The 21,382-nt window shown below is 43.3% G+C and overlaps 1 protein-coding gene across 2 annotated transcripts in view; it reads left to right on the top strand.

The window, feature by feature from the left end:
- Positions 1 to 3,236: 3,236 nt before the first annotated feature.
- Positions 3,237 to 21,382, top strand: part of RPS6KA5 (ribosomal protein S6 kinase A5) — a 170,355-nt gene continuing 152,209 nt past the window's right edge. Inside the window, exon 1 of one of the 2 annotated variants that reach the window (XM_038545557.1) lies at positions 3,237 to 3,560. In XM_038545557.1, the coding sequence (XP_038401485.1) occupies positions 3,452 to 3,560 (109 nt within the window). In that variant the 5' untranslated portion in view covers positions 3,237 to 3,451. The remainder of the gene's footprint in view (positions 3,561 to 21,382) is intronic. The other variant, XM_038545556.1, reaches the window with a different exon arrangement.

Genomic DNA, 21,382 nt, shown 5'->3' with positions numbered 1-21,382 from the left:
TAGCCTAACAGCAAAGGCGGGGGGGGGGGGGGGGGGGGGGGAGTAGTTTTCCTGTGTGTCCAGGAAGAGGAAATGAGATTGGTGAGCCCCAGGCCAGTTTTTGCCACATCCTGGTTAAAACCTACTCATCTTTAAAGAATCAGCTTAAGTAATACTTCCTTATTAAGGGCTTCTAGTGCCTTCAACCTAAATCAGGCTCCCCTGTTATATTTTATTGTAATAGCCTTTAATTTTCCTTTACAGCATGATCACTCTGAAAAATTTACATTTCTTTATGTGATTACTTAATATTTATTCCAATTTCTAGACTGTAGACTCTATGAGAGCAAGGATTACATCTGCCATGCTTCCTCTTTGTATCTCTCACAATACCTGATATACAACTGGTGCAAAAGTTGTTGAGTGAACAAATGAACAATTGCATGCAGTCATTCGCTGGTTCCAAATAGCATACGACTCGAGGAGAAAGGCAGGTGAGTAGGCAGTCATGGTTTAGTGGGATAAATGTTCCAGGCAGGTAAGCCCAGGTTGCTCAGGCAACCTAACGGGCTGTCAAGGATTCTCTGCTTTCTGTTCCATGACAGTCTAATCTAGGAGTCTGCAAACTGTGGCCTGCAGGCCAAATCTGGTTACTGCCTGCTTTTTTATAGCCCAAGAGCTAAGAATGGCTTTTATATTTTTAAATGGTTGAAAAGAATTAAATGAAGAAAAATATACTTTGTCACATGAAAATTATGTGAAATTTAACTGCAATGTCTGTGAAAAAAAGCTTTTTGGAACACGGCCACACACATTAGTTTACTTTTTGTTTATGGCTGCCTTGGCACTACAATAGCAGAGTTGAGTAGCTGTGAAATAGACCACTTGGCCTGCAAAGCCTAAAATATTTATTGCTTGGCCCTTTATAGAAAAGGTTTGTTGACTTTTGATCTAATCCCTGCTTGGTTTAAAAGTCAGTTCTACGTGAAATACATCCAAGTGCCCATCATTAATCTTCTCCTTTTCCCATTCTCAGGTCCACTGTCAGAAATTAGGCCCCTATAAATTCTGTGAAAATCAAAAAAGGGAAACCTCACTAAAGTGGAGTTAGGAGGTGAGAAGGGGGAGCCTACTATTCCATAGCAATTAGGGGAAGAAATAGGCAATTATAGAGTCCAATAGGTGAATAGACAAGAGGAAAGAATCCTCAGTTATAGACACCAACAGGGAAAGAGGTACATTACACCTCCTACTAGAAACTGACTGGGCAGCCCCAGTGGCTCAGCGGTTTAGTGGGGCTTTCAGCCCAGGGCATGATCCTGGAGACCCGGGATCGAGTCCCACATCAGACTTCCTGCATGGAGCCTGCTTCTCCCTCTGCCTGTGTCTCTGCCCCCCTCTCTCTCTGTGTCTCTCATGAATAAATAAAAATCTTAAAAAAAAAAAAAAAGAAAGAAAGAAACTGACTACCCATGCAACTTAGCCAGCGAGAAACCATCATCACCCTGAACTCTTGCTTTTTCCCAATGGACTTTCCTTCAAAAATACCCCTGCCAACTTCCTCCTTCTTCTCCATTAAAAGACAACATTCTAGGGCACCTGGGTGGCTTAGTCGGTTAAGCGACTGCTTTCCTCTCAGGTCATGATCTTAGGGTCTTGGAGCCGAGCCCCGCATCTGGCTCCTATCCCTCTCCCTCTGTATGCCACTCTGCCCACCTGTTCGTTCTCTCTCTCTCTCTCTCTCTCTCTGTCAAATAAATACATAAAATCTTAAAAAAAAAATTCCTCTCCTCTGTTTATTGGACTTGTCTATGGTTTAAAAGAGTTTGTGCATCCCAAGTTGTGACTCTCTGAATCAACTCCTTTTGCTGGTAAAATAAACGACTATTTTATTTTTTAGGTTAACAGTTCTATCTTCGCAACAGTATTCCTTTCCTGTTATCTTTCTCCTCAGTCCATCCTTCTCACTGTTACTGAAGCTAACTTCCAAAAAACCAGCTTTGAAATTGTAACTACTCTTTGGGACTCCCCAGCCTGTACTAAATAAAACCTGCCCTGCTTAGCATGGTAGTCAAGGTTCTCCATTGTCTTACACAGAGCACCTTACCTTTTTGTCTCTCTTTTTAGGTCATTCTTCCATCCAGTCTTATCAATCAATCATTTAACCCACCTTTGCCTTCTTTACTTTTAGGCTGACGCTCACAGTTACCGTTTCTGCATGAAATATCTGCTGCTGGTATTTCTATCTTAAGCTGGTTATCTCAAATTCCTCTAAGTTGGTTATCTCAAATTCCTCCTTGCCCTAAAAGCCTTCCTCAGCTCCCCTACGGTGAATAATTATTGCCATCTGTGCAATTCTGTAACACAGTTTATGTAAGACCTTCCCTCCCCACCCCTGCAATTCTGCTTTCTATTTCCTGTGCATATACAAATTCTTTTCTCACGTTTGTACTGAAATCTCTTTAGGGGCAGGGATTGTTCGTACTGCCATTAACCTCTGTATCCATTTGGTGCCTTGGATGTATGCAGCTGCACAAAATGGAAACGTCTATCCTTTGCAAAAGTCCTTAAGGCGAGCTTGGACTGTGAATTTTTGCAGTGTCTGAGCTACCTGCATTTACGCACAAATTCCACTTAACTGGCACCGGGCACACCGGCGCGAGTAACACCTTTGCAGGACGCGCCGCCTTCCCGCTGGGCACACCTCTGCGGATCCGGATCGCCGCTGGTGGGGACCCTCCCTCCCCCCAGGCACCCCTGCAAACACGTGCGTGAGAAGCGCTTCCCTCCAGGCCCCTCCTCTGTCCATGGTGATTGGCGGGCCACACGCTCCAATCAGCCCTCCCCGCCTCTTTCAGCGATAGCCAATCACAGACGCCGAGCGCCTACTGACTACTAGACACTGTTTACTAACAGATCGAAGCTGGGGAATCAGGGGTGTGACCGTTCTGGGGAGGTCAGGGAAGGGGGTCCCGACTGCGCGTGCGCACCGGCGGGAGGGGGCGGGGCAGAGCCTCAGGCCTCACCAATCGGAGGCGCAGCGTTCCTCCCTCTCCTGCCTCCCCGCCAAGCAACAACAACTCGAGGAGCGGGGCGGGGCGGCACCCGTGACGTCAGACGGGGCCGCCCAATGGGAGCCGGCGTTGCCGGGTGCGCGCGCCCCGTGCCCAATGAGCGGCGGCGGCTAGAATGGCTCCTCGCGCTTGCTGCCTGTGGGCGGAGCGGCCCCAAGGAGGAGGCGGCGGAGCAGGGGGCGGTTTGGTTGCGCGGTACTAGCGGTGCCCGCCGAAGGGGGAGGAGGCGGAGGAGCGAGCCGCGCGGCCAGAGCGGGAAAGCGGCTCGTCGCTGCGTCCGAGTTCTGGAGCCGCCGCACCGCGGCTCCCGGGGCTGCAGCGGGAGCTCGGAGGGGGCCGGGCGTCCGCTGTCACCCGGGTCCCCGCGTAGGACCCCGCGGGCTCGGGGAAGGGAGAAGATGGAGGAGGGCGGCGGCGGCGGCGGCGGCGGCGGCGGCGCGGGGAGCAGCGGGGACGGCGGCGCCGGGGGAGAGCAGCTCCTCACTGTCAAGCACGAGCTGCGGACGGGTGAGCGACCCCGCCCTCTGGCGGCCGGGCCCGGCGCGGGGGCGCGCCCCGAGGGCAGGCGGGTGGCCGCGCGGGCCGGGGGCGCGGGGGCTGGGGAGGGGGCGGGCCGGGGCGGGGCCTCGCGGGCGGGGCGGGAGCCCGGGGGTCCCCACGGGGGTCAGGAGGGGCGCGGGCCGAAAGTTTGGCGGAGCCCGGGAATGCGCGCTGGGGCGGGCGGAGCGGCGGGCGGCTGCCTGTGGGCGCTCGTCTCTGAGGATGCCTGCGCGCCCCCTTGCCGCACAGGTGACAGATGCGTCGCTGCATCCTGTCCGGGGGCCCGAGGTGCGCGTCCTGCCCTCCTCTGCGGCTGCCCCCGGGGAGGTCCCGGCGGGGGCGTGCGGAACCGCGCGCTGAGGTCCCGGCGTCCTGGACCAGCTGACCCCACGGGGCTCTTCACCTGTCGGGTTAGAGACCCGGGTTAGATCCGCGAGCTGGATCGCGGGCTCCAGGGTCTGCGCGCTTTCATCTGCAATTATCTTGAAACGCTACACTTGGCTTTGAATTCTTTCAGAGAAGAAGGCTCCGTGGATCTAAAGCTCTAAGTAGAAGCGACTGAAGCAGCCCGCTTAGGCGCTCACGTGCCCGTGTCCTAACGTGTCCCATCACTAAGCGTCCTCCCGAGCTCTCTACCTGTTAGATCACTTTATTCATTGTGTGGGTCGGAGTTGTTCATGTTGCAAAATGTTTATGTGGACTGGTTGTGTACAGCTTGGGTACAGCTTGGCGCAGCCCGGTCTGGTGTTTAGAGATACTTTTTCATGTCTGGACGATGCGTCTTCATACGTGGAAAGAGTTTGTTGTCACTATTAAATATTCTTGTGAGCATTTATGAAGGTTTATGATTCAGCTTGTTTGGCATAGAGAGATACTTTTTTAATTTTTTTTTTGTTATATAGACACAGAGCTTATGCCGCAGATCTCAGGTGCACGCCAAGTACACCTTGTTACCATTTTGAACAGATTGTAAAGTTAGATCTGTCACCTGTTCTTTTTTAGTTTTTATTTCTGATGAGGTTGCTAGTCAGCATCCCACTGAGTGCCAGCGTGGTGACTTAATTTAAGGGGCATGTCAAATGCATGTTTACTTGTTTCAACATTTTAAAACAATGTTTTTCGTGTTTTTTTTTTTTTTTTTGGTCGTTGTGAATTTCTTATGTATCTCGAGCTAGTTGCCCCATAATCTTCTTGAGCGCCTAACATAACCTGTGTGGGTTTGGTTGGTTTGGTTTTTCCTCTCTCATTTTAATAGACAACGTTTTCAAAGGGCCATTAAGTCATTTTTTGAGTTAACGTGTATTCAGTATTAATATTTGACTGGTGCGAGGCTCAGCATCAGGTGCTCTCTGATGTGGAGATTTTGAATTTCTTAAAAAATCTTATGTAATTGGGGACCCTGGGTGGCGCAGCGGTTTAGCGCCTGCCTTTGGCCCAGGGCGTGATCCTGGAGACCCAGGATCGAATCCCACGTCGGGCTCCCGGTGCATGGAGCCTGCTTCTCCCTCTGCCTGTGTCTCTGCCTCTCTCTTTCTCTGTGTGTGACTATCATAAATGAATAAAAATTTAAAAAAAAAAAAAAAAATCTTATGTAACAATTCACTGATTTATATGTGCAGAGTTTTGCTGTATCACAAAAGCTACTTGAAGTCATACGCTCCTCAGCCACTGACCATGGTGCAACAAACAGCTTTTTGCTAAATGACCAAAGAGCAACCTACTTGTTATTAGTAGTCAACCAACCGCTCCGTGTCTGGGTTTTGCAAACAATGCTAGTTTTGTAGAAAGCAATGAGTACTGCTTTACTTCTCTTACCCTGCTAACCATGTGAATCATCACCTTCAAGTTTGCATTTTAGAAATTTTTCTGGTGGTGAGATTATACTGAATTCATTAGTACTGTTAACTGTCAAAGGAAGTGAACAGTCATTTTGATTTATTGCTGAACATTGGAACAACTGACCGGATATAGTGGTCAAAAATACTGTTAAAATATAAATTGAAAGATTTGCTCATCTTTGGCCAACTGCACTCTTGTCAGCACATGATGCTATAATAGGCACCAAAGTAATTTGATCTGATATGGTCCTTTGCTTCTCAAAATGTGGACAGGCATTATAGCCATATCAAGTCAGCAGTTGGTGGTTGTGCATTTGTGCCCAGCATTGTATTGTATGCTCTTGGGTGAATGAAAAGGCAATGAAAGTCGCATGGGAAGTGTTCCAGTTGTGTAGATTGAGTAGCATTCACATGGAATTGGAAGACTTAATTCTGAATCCTAGCTCTGCCACTTACTTGCTGTGTAGACTTGAGCAAGCCACTTCACTCTTTCAGACTCACTTTTCTCACTACAAGATGTGAGAATTGAATGCTACCCTGCTGGAAGAGCAGTTTGCTTGGCACATGTGAGGCACAGAGATGTTGGTTGCATGTAAAATCTGAAAATCACTCCATCATGGTACCTTTTCTTAAAGTATACAGATTAATCCAGTGTAACTTAGAAAACAAATCACTCATTTGGTGTTTAGCCTGAGTCACATTGCTGGCTGTCATCTTTCTCTGTGTATATCTTGCCTTCTGAAGTACAAAGTAAACTCCCCATGATCCCTGCTACTGCCTGTGTGTGTATCTTCAATAACATCTAACACACACAGTACTGTGACAATCGAAGTACATGTCTATGCTAGACTGTAGAGTTCTTGAGGGCAGACACTGTGTGCTTTGTCCATTTTCAGCCCCTGGAATATGGTAGGTACTCAGATATTGTTGGACGAGTTCATCGAATAGGTGAAAATGCAGGACCAAGCAACAAGCTATGATTTATTGTATTTCCCAGTATTTTGTAGATGTTAGGTGGTTGATACATTTGTAGCATTAATTATAAAAGCTGAAGAATGAAGAGTAAAGGATTGATTAAATTAGTTAAATCTACATTTCTTGACACTTTCTGTTTTCTAGGCTAAGTGGTACTGATGATACCAAAAATGACTAAGCAAATGTCTTGCCTTCTGATAGTAGGGGAGGAGGCCATGTAAGCCAGTAATTAGGATATATTGCCTTAAGTCTAGTAATAGATACAGAGTGTAAAGGTAGTAAAAAAAAAATGGTTAGGACTTTTAGGTTTCAAATAATCAAATCTCTCTGTTGAACAACAGGGGAAAAAAAGAGTGGAAGGATATTGGATTATCACCCATTCATTTATTTCATGAATATTTCATCATCCCCTATGTACTGAGTGTTGTTTTAGATAGTGGGGTCACAGGACAGATGCATTCTTCCCATTGGAAGCGTAGGGTTGCTTCAGGAATCCCTGGAACCAGAGATGTATGTTGTCTGTACTCCCCCCATCTTGAACCTTTGCTTGTTTCTGAGTGATGGGCTTCATCCTCCTCTAATTGCTGTCTACCTTTTCCCATGTGGGAAAGAATATAGCTGCTGACAGACACCGAGTTTTACATCCTACAGCTTGAGGTATTGGAGAGATACTGCCTTTTTTGCAGCTTCAGATATAGCAATTTCAGGGCAGGACCTTACCGACTTGGCTTTGGTCAGATGCCTACTTTCAGATCATTCAATTAAGGACAGAAAATGGGATCATGATTTAACTAATGTGACAGCAGCTATAGTGAACATGTGGATGGAGGTGAAACAAACTCTTAGGAGAGAAAGGGTTGCTGGGAAGACATTTCCTTAGATGTACTTCATCAGAAGAGAGAGCCTGCCCTGAAGAGAGGATCAAGGAAGGGGTATTAACTATCTCTTGCTCTGTAACAAATTACCCCAAAATTTAGTGGCTTAAAGCAGCTTGATTTCTGTAGGTCAGAAATTCAGGAGTTGCTTAGCTTGATGGCTCTGACTCAGGATCTCTCATGAGGCTGTAGTCAAGATATTGGCCAGAACTGCAGTATTCTGAAGATTTACTTGTCTGGGGCTGGAGACTCCCCTCCTAAGACAGCTTACTTTTATGTTGTTCGCAGGATGCTTCATTGCCTTGCCATGGGAACCTCTCTATACAGCTGCTTGACTGTCCTCATGACATGACAGCTGGCTCCCTCAGAACAAGTGATTGGAGAGAAAGAGCAAGGTGGATGCGGCAATGTTTATTAAGCCAACTTTTTGAGATCTAATTTACATACCATAAATTCCACTTGTTTCAGTTGTACAATTTAGTGAATTTTAGTATATTTATAGAGTTATACAACCATCACCACAATCTAATTTTAGAACATTTCCATCATCCTAAAAAGAAATGTCTTGCCCATTTGTATCAGCCACTCCAACATTTTCACCGCCCATCCCCAGCCCTAGGCAACTGCTCATTCTACTTTCTATCTGTACATTTGCCCAGGGACGTTTCATATAATAGAATTTTACAATATATAGTGTTTTATTATTTATTTATTTATTTATTTTAAAAATATGTAGCCTATTATAACTGACTTCTTTCACGGAACATAGTGTTTTCAAGGTTCATCCATGTTGTAGCTTGTATCTGCACTTCATTTTTTTTAATGACAGATACTGTTCTGTTGTATGGATATGCCACGTTTTGTTTATCTGTTCATTTAGTTGACTGACATTTGGGTTGTTTTCACCTTTTGGCTATTGTGAATAATGCTGCTATGTACATTTGTGTACAGGTGTCTTGTGTGGATCTATGTTTTTATTTCTCTTGGGTACATTCCAAGAGTAAGATTACTGGATCACATGGTAAGTCTGCGCTTAACTTTCTAAGTTTTCCAAAGTGGCTGTGCCATTTTAGAGTCCCAGTAGCAATGTACAGAGCTCCAGTTTCTCTACATCCTTGTTAGTACTCATTATCTTTTTGCTTGTAGCCATTCTAGTGAGTGTGAGGTGGTATCTCATTGTGATTTTGATTTGTATTCTAATGACTAATGATGTTAAGCATTTTTTCATGTGCTTATTAGCCATTTGTGTGTTTGGAGAAATGTCTGTTGAGATCCTTTGCCCATTTTTTAATTGATTAATTTGTCTTTTTATTATTGCAATGTAAATCTTTATGTATTCTAGATATAAATCTCTTACCAGATATGTGACTTGCAAATATTTTCTTCTGCTGAGTAGGTTGTCTTTTTGTTTTTCTTTTGATGGTATCCTTCTAGGCACACAAAAGTCTTTAATTTTGATGTAGTCCATTTTATCTCTTTTCTTTCATTTCTTGTGCTTTTGGTGTTGTATCTAAGAAATCATTGACTAACCTAACGTTAAGAAGACTTAATGCCTGGGGCACCTGGGTGGCTCAGTGGTTGAGCATCTGTCTTCCTTCCTCAGGGTTTGGTCTCGGGGTCCTGGGATCAAGTACCGCATCGGGCTACTCTCAAGGAACCTGCTTCCCTCTGCCTGTGTCTCTGCCTCTCCCTCTATGTCTCTCATGAATAAATAAATAAAATCTTAAAAAAAAAAAAAAAGACTTATGCCTGTTTTCTTCAAAGAGTAGTCTTAGCTGTTTCATTTAGATTTTTGATCCATTTGTCAAAAGATTATTCTTTCCCCATATTATTGACTTGGCACCGTTGTTGAAAATCTTGACCATAGATATATGGGTTTATTTCTAGACTCTATCCTTATACCAGTACCACACTGTGTTGGCTACTGTAACTTTTTGGTAAGTTTTAAAATTCGGAAGTGCGAGTCCTCCAATTTTGTTTTTTTCTTTTTTCCAAATGTTTTTGAAGATTCTGGGTCCCTTGAATTACCATAGGAATTTTAGGATTAGCTTGTCAGTTTCTGCAAAGAAGCCAGCTGGCATTCTGGTAAGGATCCCGTTGAACCTGTAGGTCAGTTTTGGGAGCATTGCCATGTTAGCATATTAAGTCTTGTGTTCCAGCAACGTGGAATGTTTTTCCATTTATTTAGATCTTCTTTCATTTTTTTAAAAAAACATTTGCAGTTTTTTTTTTAAAGATTTTATTTATTTATTTGAGAGAGGGGGCACCTGCACACATGCAGCGGGAGGGGCAGAGGGAGAAGCAGACTCCCCGCTGAGCAGGGGGCTCAGATATGGGCCAATAGCCTCCTTCCCAAGACCCCAGGATCATGAGCCAAAGGCAGTTGTTTAACTGACTGAGCCACTCAGGCACCCAACATTTTGTAGTTTTCAAAGTATAGGTTTGTATTTCTTTTGTTAACTTTATTCCTAAATATTTTGTTCTTTTTTAATGTTATTGTAGAGGGAATTATTTTTTTCTGGATTATTCATTGTAAGTAGATAGAGATATAATTTATTTCCGTATATTGGTCTTGTATGCTGCAGCCTTGCTGAACTAGTTTATTAGTTCCAACAGTTTTTTTTTAGTGGATATCTTAGGATTTTCTACTAATAAGATCATGTCATCTGCAAATAAAAATAGTTCTGTTTCTTCCTTTTCAATGGGCTTCTTATATTTTTTTGTTTCATTGCCTGGCTAGAACCCTTAATACAATGTTCAATAGAATTGGTGAGAGTACGCACATCTTTGCCTTGTTCCTGATCTTAGGGGGGGAGGATTTAGTCTTTTACCATCAAGTATGAGATTAGCTGTGGGTTTTTTATAGATGCTCTGTATAAAGTTGAGGAATTTCTCTTCTTTTCCTAGTCTGTTTGGGTGTCTTTTATCATGAAAAGCCATTAAGTTTGTCCCATGCTGATTTGCATGATCATGTGTTTTGTTTTTTGTTTTATTGATGTGGTGTATTATGTTAATTAATTTGGAGATGTTAAGCCAATCTTGCATTAACTGGGATTAATCTCAGTTCTTAGTCCTTAAAAAGGATTCAAGTATCTTTTGTATTTGCAGACTACTGGGGAGAAAAATCTTCTCAGGTGGCAAGTCTCCTGTCATATCAGACCCAACATTAATCTCTACTCCAAAGCAAGAAAGAATCTTGAAACCTCAGCTTCCTGGAGACATAAGTGTTTTGGTGGGCAGGATTGAATTCTTCCTGTGAAAAAGAAGCTGATGCTTGGTGAAAACTCCTCTAGGGGAAAATCTAACATAATAACATCATGTGTTGACTGAAACTTCACAATTAAACACACTGTTGAGAGATGTCAGTCCCAGAATGCAGTGAGAGGGAGGGGTTGTCACAGTTATTTCCTTTGCGTTCCCAGGATGATTTACAGATCTCTTTATGCACCTCAAAGGTGTGAGCACTCCTACATTCCTCTGGTTTGTCAGGGAGGATGAATAGGGTCTAAAATAGAATCTCGCCCTCATTACGTTTGTCCCTAGTAATGTCCCTTTCGGTTCAGCTACAGCTGTTCCTCCAAAAATCGTTAGGTGTCTGGACTTTATACCTTCCTATAAAGTGCTGAGTGAGCTGGCTATCTCACCTTTTTTTTTTTTTTTTTTTTTAATATTCTGTAGGCATTCTCTTCTGTGATTGCAAAGAGAATAGGGAGGTAAAGTTCCCAATTTTTAGTACAGTACTTGATATTGCAGTTACTTTATTTCACACTCAAGTTTTTGTGTAGGTGTGGCTTCTTTTTATAACCAGTGCGTTCCTGACAAAAAAATTGTGTAAATAAGATTTTTGTATATCAGATTACTTGGGATATAGAAGGTGAACTTGCTACTTAAAAGAATTCTGTGATTAACTCGAATTAAAACTTTTTAAATTAAGTTTCCTATTGGTAGCTTTAATGTTACTATGTAACATTATGTTACTATGTAACATTAATGGCCTTGCATTACTGTTTGCTGATCCCATCCTTACAATTTAGGTGGCTGTGAATAGATAAATGGTGGATTGGAGTCTTATGTGGTAGGCTGAAAAGAGATACCTACACCCCTCAAGATGTCCGTGTCCTAACCTGAAACCTGAGTATGTTTCCTTGCATGGCAAGGAGACCTTGCAGGTGTGATTAAGTTAAGGGTCTTGAGATAAGTTTATCCAGGTGGGCCCTATGTAATCCCAGGGTCCTTATAAGAGGGAGACAGGAGGGTCAGAGTCAGAGAGGGGGATGTGAGGATGGAAGTAGAGGGAGAGAAGGGGACGTGGCAGTGGAAACAGAGCCTGGAGTGATGCCACTGATGGAAGGGGGCCATGAGCCAAGGAGTACAGGCAGCTTCTAGAAGCTGACACTTAGATATTTCTCTCTAGTGTCTGCAGAGAACGCAGCTCTGTTGTCTCCTTGATTTTAGCACTGTAAGATTCAGTTTCAGACTTCTGATTTCCAGAGCTGCAAGAAGACAAATGTGGGTTGTTAATAAACCATGTAGTTTATGTTGATTTTTTTCAGCAATAATAGGAAATTAATAAATCGTGTTTAAGATTAGATAAGCCAAGAGATAATTTTGCCCCAGGCCTGGGTAATTGGGTATGATAACAATGTGAAGCAGTCAGTTATTTAAGCAACTATTTTAGTAGAAACTGGTAACAAGTGTTCTTAGTAGAAGTAGAATGGTGTCCTCTCTAAGGAATCCCCAAGAAGACATTCCTTTCTGATCTTAGTACCAGCCCTAGTTGAGCTGCTTTTGACCAGCTGTTTTGTTTCCATAGGAATGCTGTGAAGTGGGTCCCTCTTTTATCAAATTGGTACTAGAAAGCTTCACAGCTCAAGCCTGTACCACATAAAATTGTGGTCTGGCATGCATCTGGAGCCTCTTTCTTATATCATTTTATGTCTCTAATCTTTCTTCTTTTTCTTTCTTCATTCTTATGCTTTAGTTAATCTGAATAACTTGTCTTGAACCTTTTCTGGACTGGGAGAGGAATTAAATAGAGTTACATAAAAACACATATATACAAAGCATAAATAACATGGACAATATGGGAAGATATTTGACTTTCTATTCAGTGTTTTGCTTCTTCAATAAAATCTTTGTCATATGGTGTTCTTGCTATTTTTATATTTCTCCTAAAAGAAAAAAAAAGTGAGGTCTTTGATTAACTAATAGCACGTTTTTTTTAATGATAAAATGAGAGAAATAATGAGAAATCAATAAGATTAGAGGCATACTTTTAAAAATGAATTCCATTGGCAGCAGGGTGGAGAGCATACACAGGGCTGTCTTTGTACCAGGCAGTTTTCAGGCAGTTTTCTACATTAGTGGAATATCCCTTCATTTGCTGGAAAATTCAGTCAACTGAAGCACTCTGTCCTCCCACCACATCAATGCTGGAGTGGAATTATATGTTTTTCCTAAAGGAAAAACTATTGAAAATATGCAGTGAGGATAATGTTGCACCTTATATCTAAATATGTTGTGGCCTTAAGAGGGTGTGAATACTGAATCCTAGCAGGTTTGCAGTGACACTTTCCCATGAACTTGCCCAGGTTTGTCTTTTATATTAACGTCATCTGTTTTGTAAGGAAGCATCATAATTATGGCTAGATTAAGACAAATCTAATGGTGCACACACAAATTAAATTCATAACCTTGACCTAATTTTGCCATGTATGAGTTGGGCAAAACAGCCACAGTTTTATTCATCCGTTAAGGATTGTTGAATTCCTACTGTGTGTCTGGCACTGTGCCAGATGTCAAGTTGTAGCAAGGAGCAAATTTGGTATAGCTCCCCCTCTTCACTGAACTATATCTAAGAGAAAGACCTTAAATACATTATCGTACCACCAACTATATATTTGCAATTGTGGAAAACTCTGTGAAGAAATACAGGGCTCTGTGAGAGAGTCTAACTGGGTGGCCTGGCATCATGTTAGGGGTGAGGGAAGGCTTCTATGAAGTAATAACATTGAAGCTGAGGCCCCAACTATCACCAGGTGGTGAGTGGGGGAAAGTGACACAGATGGTCCTAATGTGGGAGATGGCTTGGCGCACCAGGGTTACTGGAAGGCAGGCTTCTGTGGCTCCAGCATCATATCCAAGCAGGTGAGTCACAGGAGGTGAGGCTGAAAAAGTAGCCAGGGCCACTTTGTTCAGGGGTTTGAGGGCTATGATAAGGTGTTCAGGTATTATCCTGAGGACAGTGTGAGGCCGTGAGGGATTTTTCCAAGGGTAGTTTTGCAAGGTAGTAAATGGCTCCCACTGCTATGAGAATAGGCAGGAGGACTCTGTGAGGGGAAACCAGTTAGGAGCTGTTGCAGAAGTTCAGATGGAACATGCGGTTTGGAGTTAGGTAACAGACTAAGAATGAATATGTTTGAGGTGTATTTAGAAGATGGAATCGGCCAAACTTGGGGTGGTATTAATGAGGGTTTTCCAGCTGGAACAAATGTATATTTGAAGATGCTCTTTTTTCAAATGGTGTGTTAATTTTCTCTTGCTGCAGAACAAAGCACCACAAATTCAGGGGTTGTAATAGCATCCATTTATTAGCTCATAGTTTGGTGGTTGAAAGTCCTCCCAGCATGGCTGAAATCAAGGCGGTAGTCATACTATTCTTGTCTGGAGGCTCTGGGTAAATATCCACTTCCAAGCTCATTCTTGTAGTTGGCAGATTTTAGTTCCTGTAGCTGTTGGCCTGAGGTCCCAGTTTCCTCGCTGGCTGGCAGCCGAGGGCCTCTGTCAGCTTGTAGAAGCCATCTGCATTCTTTCTCATTTGGCCCTTCGATCTTTAGGCAACGGAGATTCAGGCACTTCCATGCTTGGACGCTCTGACTTCTAGATCTTCTTCTCGAGGCCTGTGTGATTGGGTCAGACCCACCCAGATAATCTTATCATTAGGCTGATGATTTGGGACCTTAGTTACATGTACAAAAACCATAAGAGTGATATCATATTCATTTACTCAAGGAGAAGGAGATCATGTGAAGGACCAGAGGCGGGGCTCATCTTAGAACTCACAGATGGTGAACCACGGATGATGCATATAAGGTGGGTAGAAAAGATAGGATCCAGTTTTATGTGGATCAAAGCAAGTTTGAGATGTCTTCAACATGTCCTAATGAACTTATATGGGAACAGTACTCAGGGATGATGGAAGTATGCCATGTGCCACCTACTAGGTGTTTTCATCAACTCATTTAATCCAGGCAACAACCTTATGAAGTGAGAATTATTATTACTCCAGTTTTATAGATGGGATCTGAGTCTTAGAGAGGTTCTATGACTTTTTCAGGATCACCGGGAAGTAAGGAGAAGAACTAGTTTTGAAACACAGGCAGTCTGGTCCAAGGCCCATCTGAACCACTGTGCTTTAATTCATTAGTGGCGTATGGGTCTGAAGCTTGGAAAAGATGTCTGTGCTGCGGGTAATGATCCTAGCATTATTGGCATTTGGCAGACATTGAGAGCCCAGGTGGAGGTGAGATCATCTTGGGAGAGATTGTAGAATGCAGAGAGGAAAAGGACTCAGAACTGAGCCCTGAAAAATTCTAAAATGTAGTAGAGGATATGTAGAGAAGGATTTGCTGTGAAGGGACACCAAAGGGAAACACCCACAGGAAAAACCAGGAGAGAACCTAGGAGTGCCATGGCTTGTGGAAGCCCAGGAGAAACAGAGTTTCTAGGGTGTGTGTCAGATCCAACTGGTTGGCTAACCACCTTATCTAGAGCAACTGGTGGCGAGCTGGTGGGATAAGCCAGAATGGAACAGGATGAGGAATGGGTGTAAGGGAAATAACTTTGAGAGACTTGGTTCTGGAGGAGATTAAAGACAGATTTAGCTAGAAATGGGGGATTCGAGATGGGTATTTTTTTGTTGTTTTAAGATGAGTAGTGCTAGAACATGCTAGATACCACTAGTCTGAATCAGCTACAGTGAAAGAGAGTGAAAGTACACCAGCAAGGGGGGATAGCTGATGGCAGGAAGGTCCCTGAAAGGAGGGGGGACATGAAGTGGGGGCAGAGATTGGCCTCTGATAAGAGAATGCCACGGCTTCTAGTATAATAAAAGGGAAGAGGGAGAGGATACAGGTGCATTTGTAGATTTGGTGGCAGGAAGATACGGGAGTTTTGAACTCTTTTTTTTTTTTTTTTCGTCTCTGAATTGTGAAGCAAAGGCAATTCTTTTTTCAAGGAGAGAAAAATAATTTCATTGTTCCAAAAAAAATTGTTATTCTGGTCTTTTAAAAATTCTTAGATATAGAAAAACAAAAAAAGTTGACACAGTATACATGCTATAAGATGAAAGTTTACGGAATGTTGTAGAACAGCTTACAGAGAAGAGGTTTTCAGGCAGAGCCATTGAAATGCTTCTGTGCTTTCACAGAGGTCAGTTCTCTGAACATGTTCTCTGGATCATGCCAAAATTCTTAGTAAGCATAATGTTCTTTTTCTTCTTTTTGAAGTGTTTTATATTTAGTTCAGTTCTTCTAAGTTAAATTTATTTGGTACATGTATTGGAAAAAAAGGCTGTTTGTTACTGCTTCACAAGCATTTGTTTTCCTGTTGACTCAGTTTTCACATTGGCCCAATCATGTAATCCCAAATCAGTTGGATAAGTAAATATTGCTGTTTTATACACTAAAAGTACAGTGAGTCTTCAAGGTAAGTGACCCCAGCAATAAGAGAAAAGTGGGAAGCATTGTTTTAAAGTATACAGATATTAAATATAACTTTGTTCTGCCTCCAGTAGAATGCTGTCCAGAGACATGGTTTGAGGCCCAACCACAAATCTAAACAGCTTCAGAATAGCTTACCACCTGGCAGTTAAAAGGAACCTGATGTGCTAGCTATTTAGCTTATTTTCCAGCCCAAATACATTCCCTGGAGTTAGGCTAATTGGACCCTGCAGACAGGGGTTAAAGATTTTAGAATCCACAGTTATGTGTGTGCTGTCAATACTATGCCGGACACCCCCTTTAGAGCTTATCTGATAAATTGTTTTAGAAGTAATTTATTTCCACCCTGACAAAAAGAAAAAAAGAACTAAAATAGCAGAGGAAGATTTGTTTCTCACTGCATACAATTGTCACCTTTTGACTGAAACTAAAATTAATCCAAGAAGCTTATGTTTTTGTAATGTTGAGAAAGAAAAGGCAGGATTTCATAAGAAAAGTTATTTCATAACTTTATTAGGCTGGTCTCAGCAAATTAGATGCTAAATACACATTTCCTAGTTGGTGTATTAAAAATAAATCCAAGCATATTAAATAAAGAAGATTGAGTCAGATTGTGCTCTCACACCTCCTTTTGCAATCTTCACTTCCTCGGAGAGCTTACTCCATTTTTTTTTCCTGCCTTTCCTTCATCCTCAAACTCTCCTTCCCATGAATACATTTGAATCGTCTTGTTAAAAAAAAAAAAAATCTTTGGTGGCCCTCTAGTTTTTGTTATCATTCTCCTTTACACCAATTATTGAGAGGAGTTTATACAGCTGTTTCTACTTCTTTATCTCCCGTTCACTCTTTGATGTGCAGTCACATCAGACTCCGTCTCAATCTCTCCAGCATAACGGTTCCCTCTAAAGTCCCTGAGGTCTCCCCATATTCCTGATCCAGTGGAAACGTCTCTGTTTTCCTTAACCTCTTTCAGAGCCGTCAGTGCTCAAGTGTTGGTCCTGCCTTCCCTTTGCCCAGGGACGCCGTGCCCTTCTTCCCGGTTCTTCTTCACTGGCTGCCCCATCTCCCTTTTTGCCTGGCCTCCATCCCTCTGCATGGCTCGTAAATGTTTGTAATCCATCGTCAGCCCTCTTTTCTTCTAAGTCCACATGCCCTTCCTGGGAAATCAGACATCATCATGGCTTGAACTACTGTCCAAGTCTGATTTCAGCTTAGCTCTCTTCATTGAGCTTCTGATCAGTTACTTCCAACTGCCTGCTGAGCATAAACCATGTGGGTAGCCACAGGTACCTTCCACTCTCAAGGTGAGTAACGCTTCTTCCTCCAACTTCTCATTTTTTATTTAGCAGCACTGTCATTCTCCATCCTGCCAGGACCCTAGCTAGAAACATCCGGGACTGCCTCCCCTGCCTCGCATTCTCCCTACCCACCCATTTGCCCTTCCTGTGGTGTCAGTTGATAACTCTGAAATACGTCCTTCATCTGTTTCTTGCTCACCGTTGCCACTACCACAGTCTTAGATCAGCGTCTAACCTAATGGTGGTAACTATCGTTTATTGAGCTTTGTTAGATCTGCCAAGCATTTTGTGTCTCACTGAATTCTCATAACACACCCGTGTGGTTAGTATTGTCTCTGACACCTTCAGTGCACAAGCTTCTCTCCTGCCTGCCTCACTGTAGAGTGCAGCTGGGACAAACAATTCTGTGTGGGCTTCAACTCATTTCAGTTTGATGGTGTCTGATTTCAAATATGTGTGCTGCACATTTTTCACTTTCTGCCCCAGGACTTCGATTCCTGCTCTAAGGTTTAGGATCCTAGTGGTTGCTGGCTCAGCAGGCACAAGTGCATATCCCAGAAGTGTACAGAGTGAATGTCCCACGGGGGCAACCTTCAGCTAAAGGGGGATGGAAGCTGATAGTAAATGCTTCTCTGTGTTGAACTGGGAGTGGAAGGTTCTGAGGGCCATTCCGTACATTCCTCAAAAGGTCCCAATTAGATTGAATTGATAATGCATCTTTGTCAATACATTGGCTTTTCCTTCTTCCCTCTTTCACTCTCCTGAGTTATTCCTCACTCCTCACTGGAACTCCCTTCCAGATAAATCACATGCACATGAGGCCCAGCTAAGATAGTACCTCAAGTGGCTCTTATGGGGTATTGGAGTGGGTCACTCACTGGTGAGATTACAGCAGGGGCATCATTGCTGGTGGTAACCCCTGGCATGTGTGACAGAACAATTACCAAGACACTCACCTGCAAGGCATTGGAATTGGCAATGAATGGAAGCATAGAATTGGGTGATGCCATAGCTCTGTGACTTGAGTGGTTTGGGGACGGTGGTAATTATAAAAGGACTCTGAAGTTGACTGAGTCATTTTACCTTTGGAAACTTTGAAAACAAGAGCATGACAGATGTAGGCCAGCCAGCTGTCAGTGCAGGGTATACTGTGAAAAGATCCTCTGTGGCAGCATTTGAAAAGATTGTTATTGCCTGCAACGATAGGACAGATGATACTAAAGAAGCGGGCCTGGAATTTAATCTTGAGTGTGGAAGAGCCGTGTATCTTCTTTGGTGGGTTTGTCCTGTGTCAACTGAGCTAAACTGAGAATTACGTTTCCCAGAACTCCTCTCAGGGTTCTGGGTTAACACTGGCCACAAGAGATATTTTGAGCAAGATTCAAAGGCAGAAGTGAGGCAGCAGCCGTATTTCTTTTACATGTGAAGGTTGGTACTAGGCACTGTTGCAGCTCCCACACGTCATTGCCAATCTGCTGTGTCATATTGTTGGCAAGCAGCTTTAACCAGGCCTGCAGCTCTTTTAGCTCCTGTTAGATCACCTCCACCAACTTCTTAGAATCCTTGGTCAGGATGTGCAGCCTTTCCCTAGGTTACCTGTCTCATCACAGTTGGAGGCGTGAAGGTACTAAGAGATTCTTATTTGTCTTCATAGCTTGTCCTTGAGATTGCATTTTATCCTTGCTCTTTCCCACTTCATGTCCACCTTTCCTTCCCATTTGCCCACCCTGCTCTCTTCAGACTGAGCCCCAGTTGCAGAAGCAGCAATATCATATAGATGATTTAACTTTCATGCCTGTGTCGGATCAAACCCCTACATAAGTCCCTTATTCTATGTTGTTCATAGTAGTTCTGCTTCTTCTGTATACCCTCAACAGGTGTTTAGGGCCAAAGTCAACACCCTCATATGGAAAGAGATCTCTGGTGGGAACATCTGAGTGGATGTTCTGGGTGGATGAACCTGACAATATTGGACTTCTGAATTTCTCTGATCCTCTGGATAGGCTAAGGCCTTGTTAGAACAGGACAGACAGCATTTCCTTGTTTGGAGACCATGCAAAGATCTGGTGCTTGTCCTGCCCTCTACAATTGTTGCCTCTAGAACAACTAGAGGCAGCCCTAGCATAATCTAATCAGGGATATTCTTGTTCTGAGAGGAAATACTCAAATATTCCTAGGACCTAGATAATATGTACCAGGAGGAGTATGTTGGGGAGTGGATCTTGAAGATATGGGGCCAGGAGTGGTCAGATAATGAGGCTGCATGGGGGAGATCTTATTAACGTGGGAGCACTATTCATAACTCAGGATTTAATATCCTAGTAACCTCATCCTAATATACTGTGGGGATAGTTTCTTGAAGCTTGGACATGAATATGACCTACAGCAAATTAGATAAATATGCAAGAACGGCTTTGGCAGACTCTCAAGGTCAGAAGTCATAGAGAAGAAAGAATATTAAAAATGATTTATTGTATGAGACTAGAGAACATACTATCTGATCATGTTCCTTAGGCAGATCCAAAGAAAACACTTAACAAGGTAATGCAGAATGCCTTGGTGAGGGGAAACAGGCTGGGGTTGATAGGAGATGTTTCCATGGAACTGGATTCCCAGGTGTCCATAGAAATGATAGGATTCTGGAATCAGAGAGGCCAGATGGTGGTACTTATCAGGGGCAAGGTGGATGTAATTATCATGATGGGCTGGAGTGGCCTTCAGGGTGCTCTGACCCACAGACATCTGTGGCAATGGCTAACAGATCATGGGGCCATCAAAGATGGACAACAGACCAGGATATTAACTTGTTTAAGACCTTCATCTCTGAGGGATCTGAGCCTTCAGTTGCCTTGCCCTTGGACTGTGGTTACTTCACATGCCTCTTCAGCATTATTTATTAGGCACGAAGCGACAACAAACACCCTAGTGAATTCCTTGGGTTCAAGATAAGCTCCTCCCTGTCACCATTATGTAGTAGTGATGCTAGCTCCTCCTTGAAAGACTCTGTGACCAATTAATTTTTTTCTAGCTTCATTTGAGATATAATTGGCATATAACATTGTATAAGTTTAAAGTGTACAATGGGGTGATTTGATACACATGTATTCAGTGACCTCCATGGAAGGGAATCTGAGCTGTAGTCTGTGGGGTTGCCTCTGAAGCACAGCCTCACATAATCTTTAACTCTTTCATGTGGGCCCAACAGTGGCTTGTCTCAAGTATGCTTACTGCCCCTCTTTTCCTTTCTGCTCCAGGGCTTCTCCAGGACCACCGAGCAGGAGATAGAAGGAGGAGGGCTCAGAGGCTTGTTCAGCCTGGAAGCACCTACAAGTTAATGTTCTTCTTGGGGCAACCCTTAACTAGAGCAGGAGCCAATGGAGAAATTCTCTCCTTGTCTTTGCACAGACAATTCAAACAGCTTTCTAATAATTTTCAGAGAGTCTGGCAAGATTGGGCTCCAGGTGCCCACAGCAATGAGCATCTGAATAAGGTATCCTCGTATTGGCTCATGTTCCTTTCCAGTTTCACCCTCCATGGTCCTCTCCTTTCCTGCCAATTAAATTGTCTCTATACAAGTCCTTTTGTGATACTTTCCTTTGGGAAGAATTCAGGTTCAGACAAGTACAATTGTTACTTGTGTGTGTACGTGTGTGTGTGTGCATGCGTCTCCGTTTACCCATCCATCCATCCATCCATCCATCCATTCAACCACAGATTACAAATAAGAGGCTTGGTGGTAGAAATGTTGCTTAGCACAATCTTAGTAACTGGTAGAGATTGAGTTCATCTGAAGCCAGAACACATGCTCTTCTTCCTTGATTTTACTGCCTCCCCAGCTTTAAAGATGAAATCAGTAGACCTTAGCTTGTCTTTCGAAGTCCTTTGTGATCTGATCCTACCTGCCTGTCCTCAGGGGTGGTTCATAGTTCACTGGTCTGCAAGTTGTAACGTGAACATGCTCATTCCTTTCCCTCATTTCTTTCCTTTTCCTGAGGCTTATTGTGGGGGAGATGTACCCCTCACAGCCTATTTGGAAAAAGTGTACTTTTTCTATTTCTTTTCTGAGTTCAACTCTTGTTGCGT

The sequence above is a fragment of the Canis lupus genome, chromosome 8 (assembly GCF_011100685.1).
Source record: "Canis lupus familiaris isolate Mischka breed German Shepherd chromosome 8, alternate assembly UU_Cfam_GSD_1.0, whole genome shotgun sequence".
Taxonomy (NCBI): Eukaryota; Metazoa; Chordata; class Mammalia; order Carnivora; family Canidae; genus Canis; species Canis lupus.
Note: the sequence above shows the minus strand (reverse complement) of the source record. Positions and strands in the feature narration are given on the sequence as shown.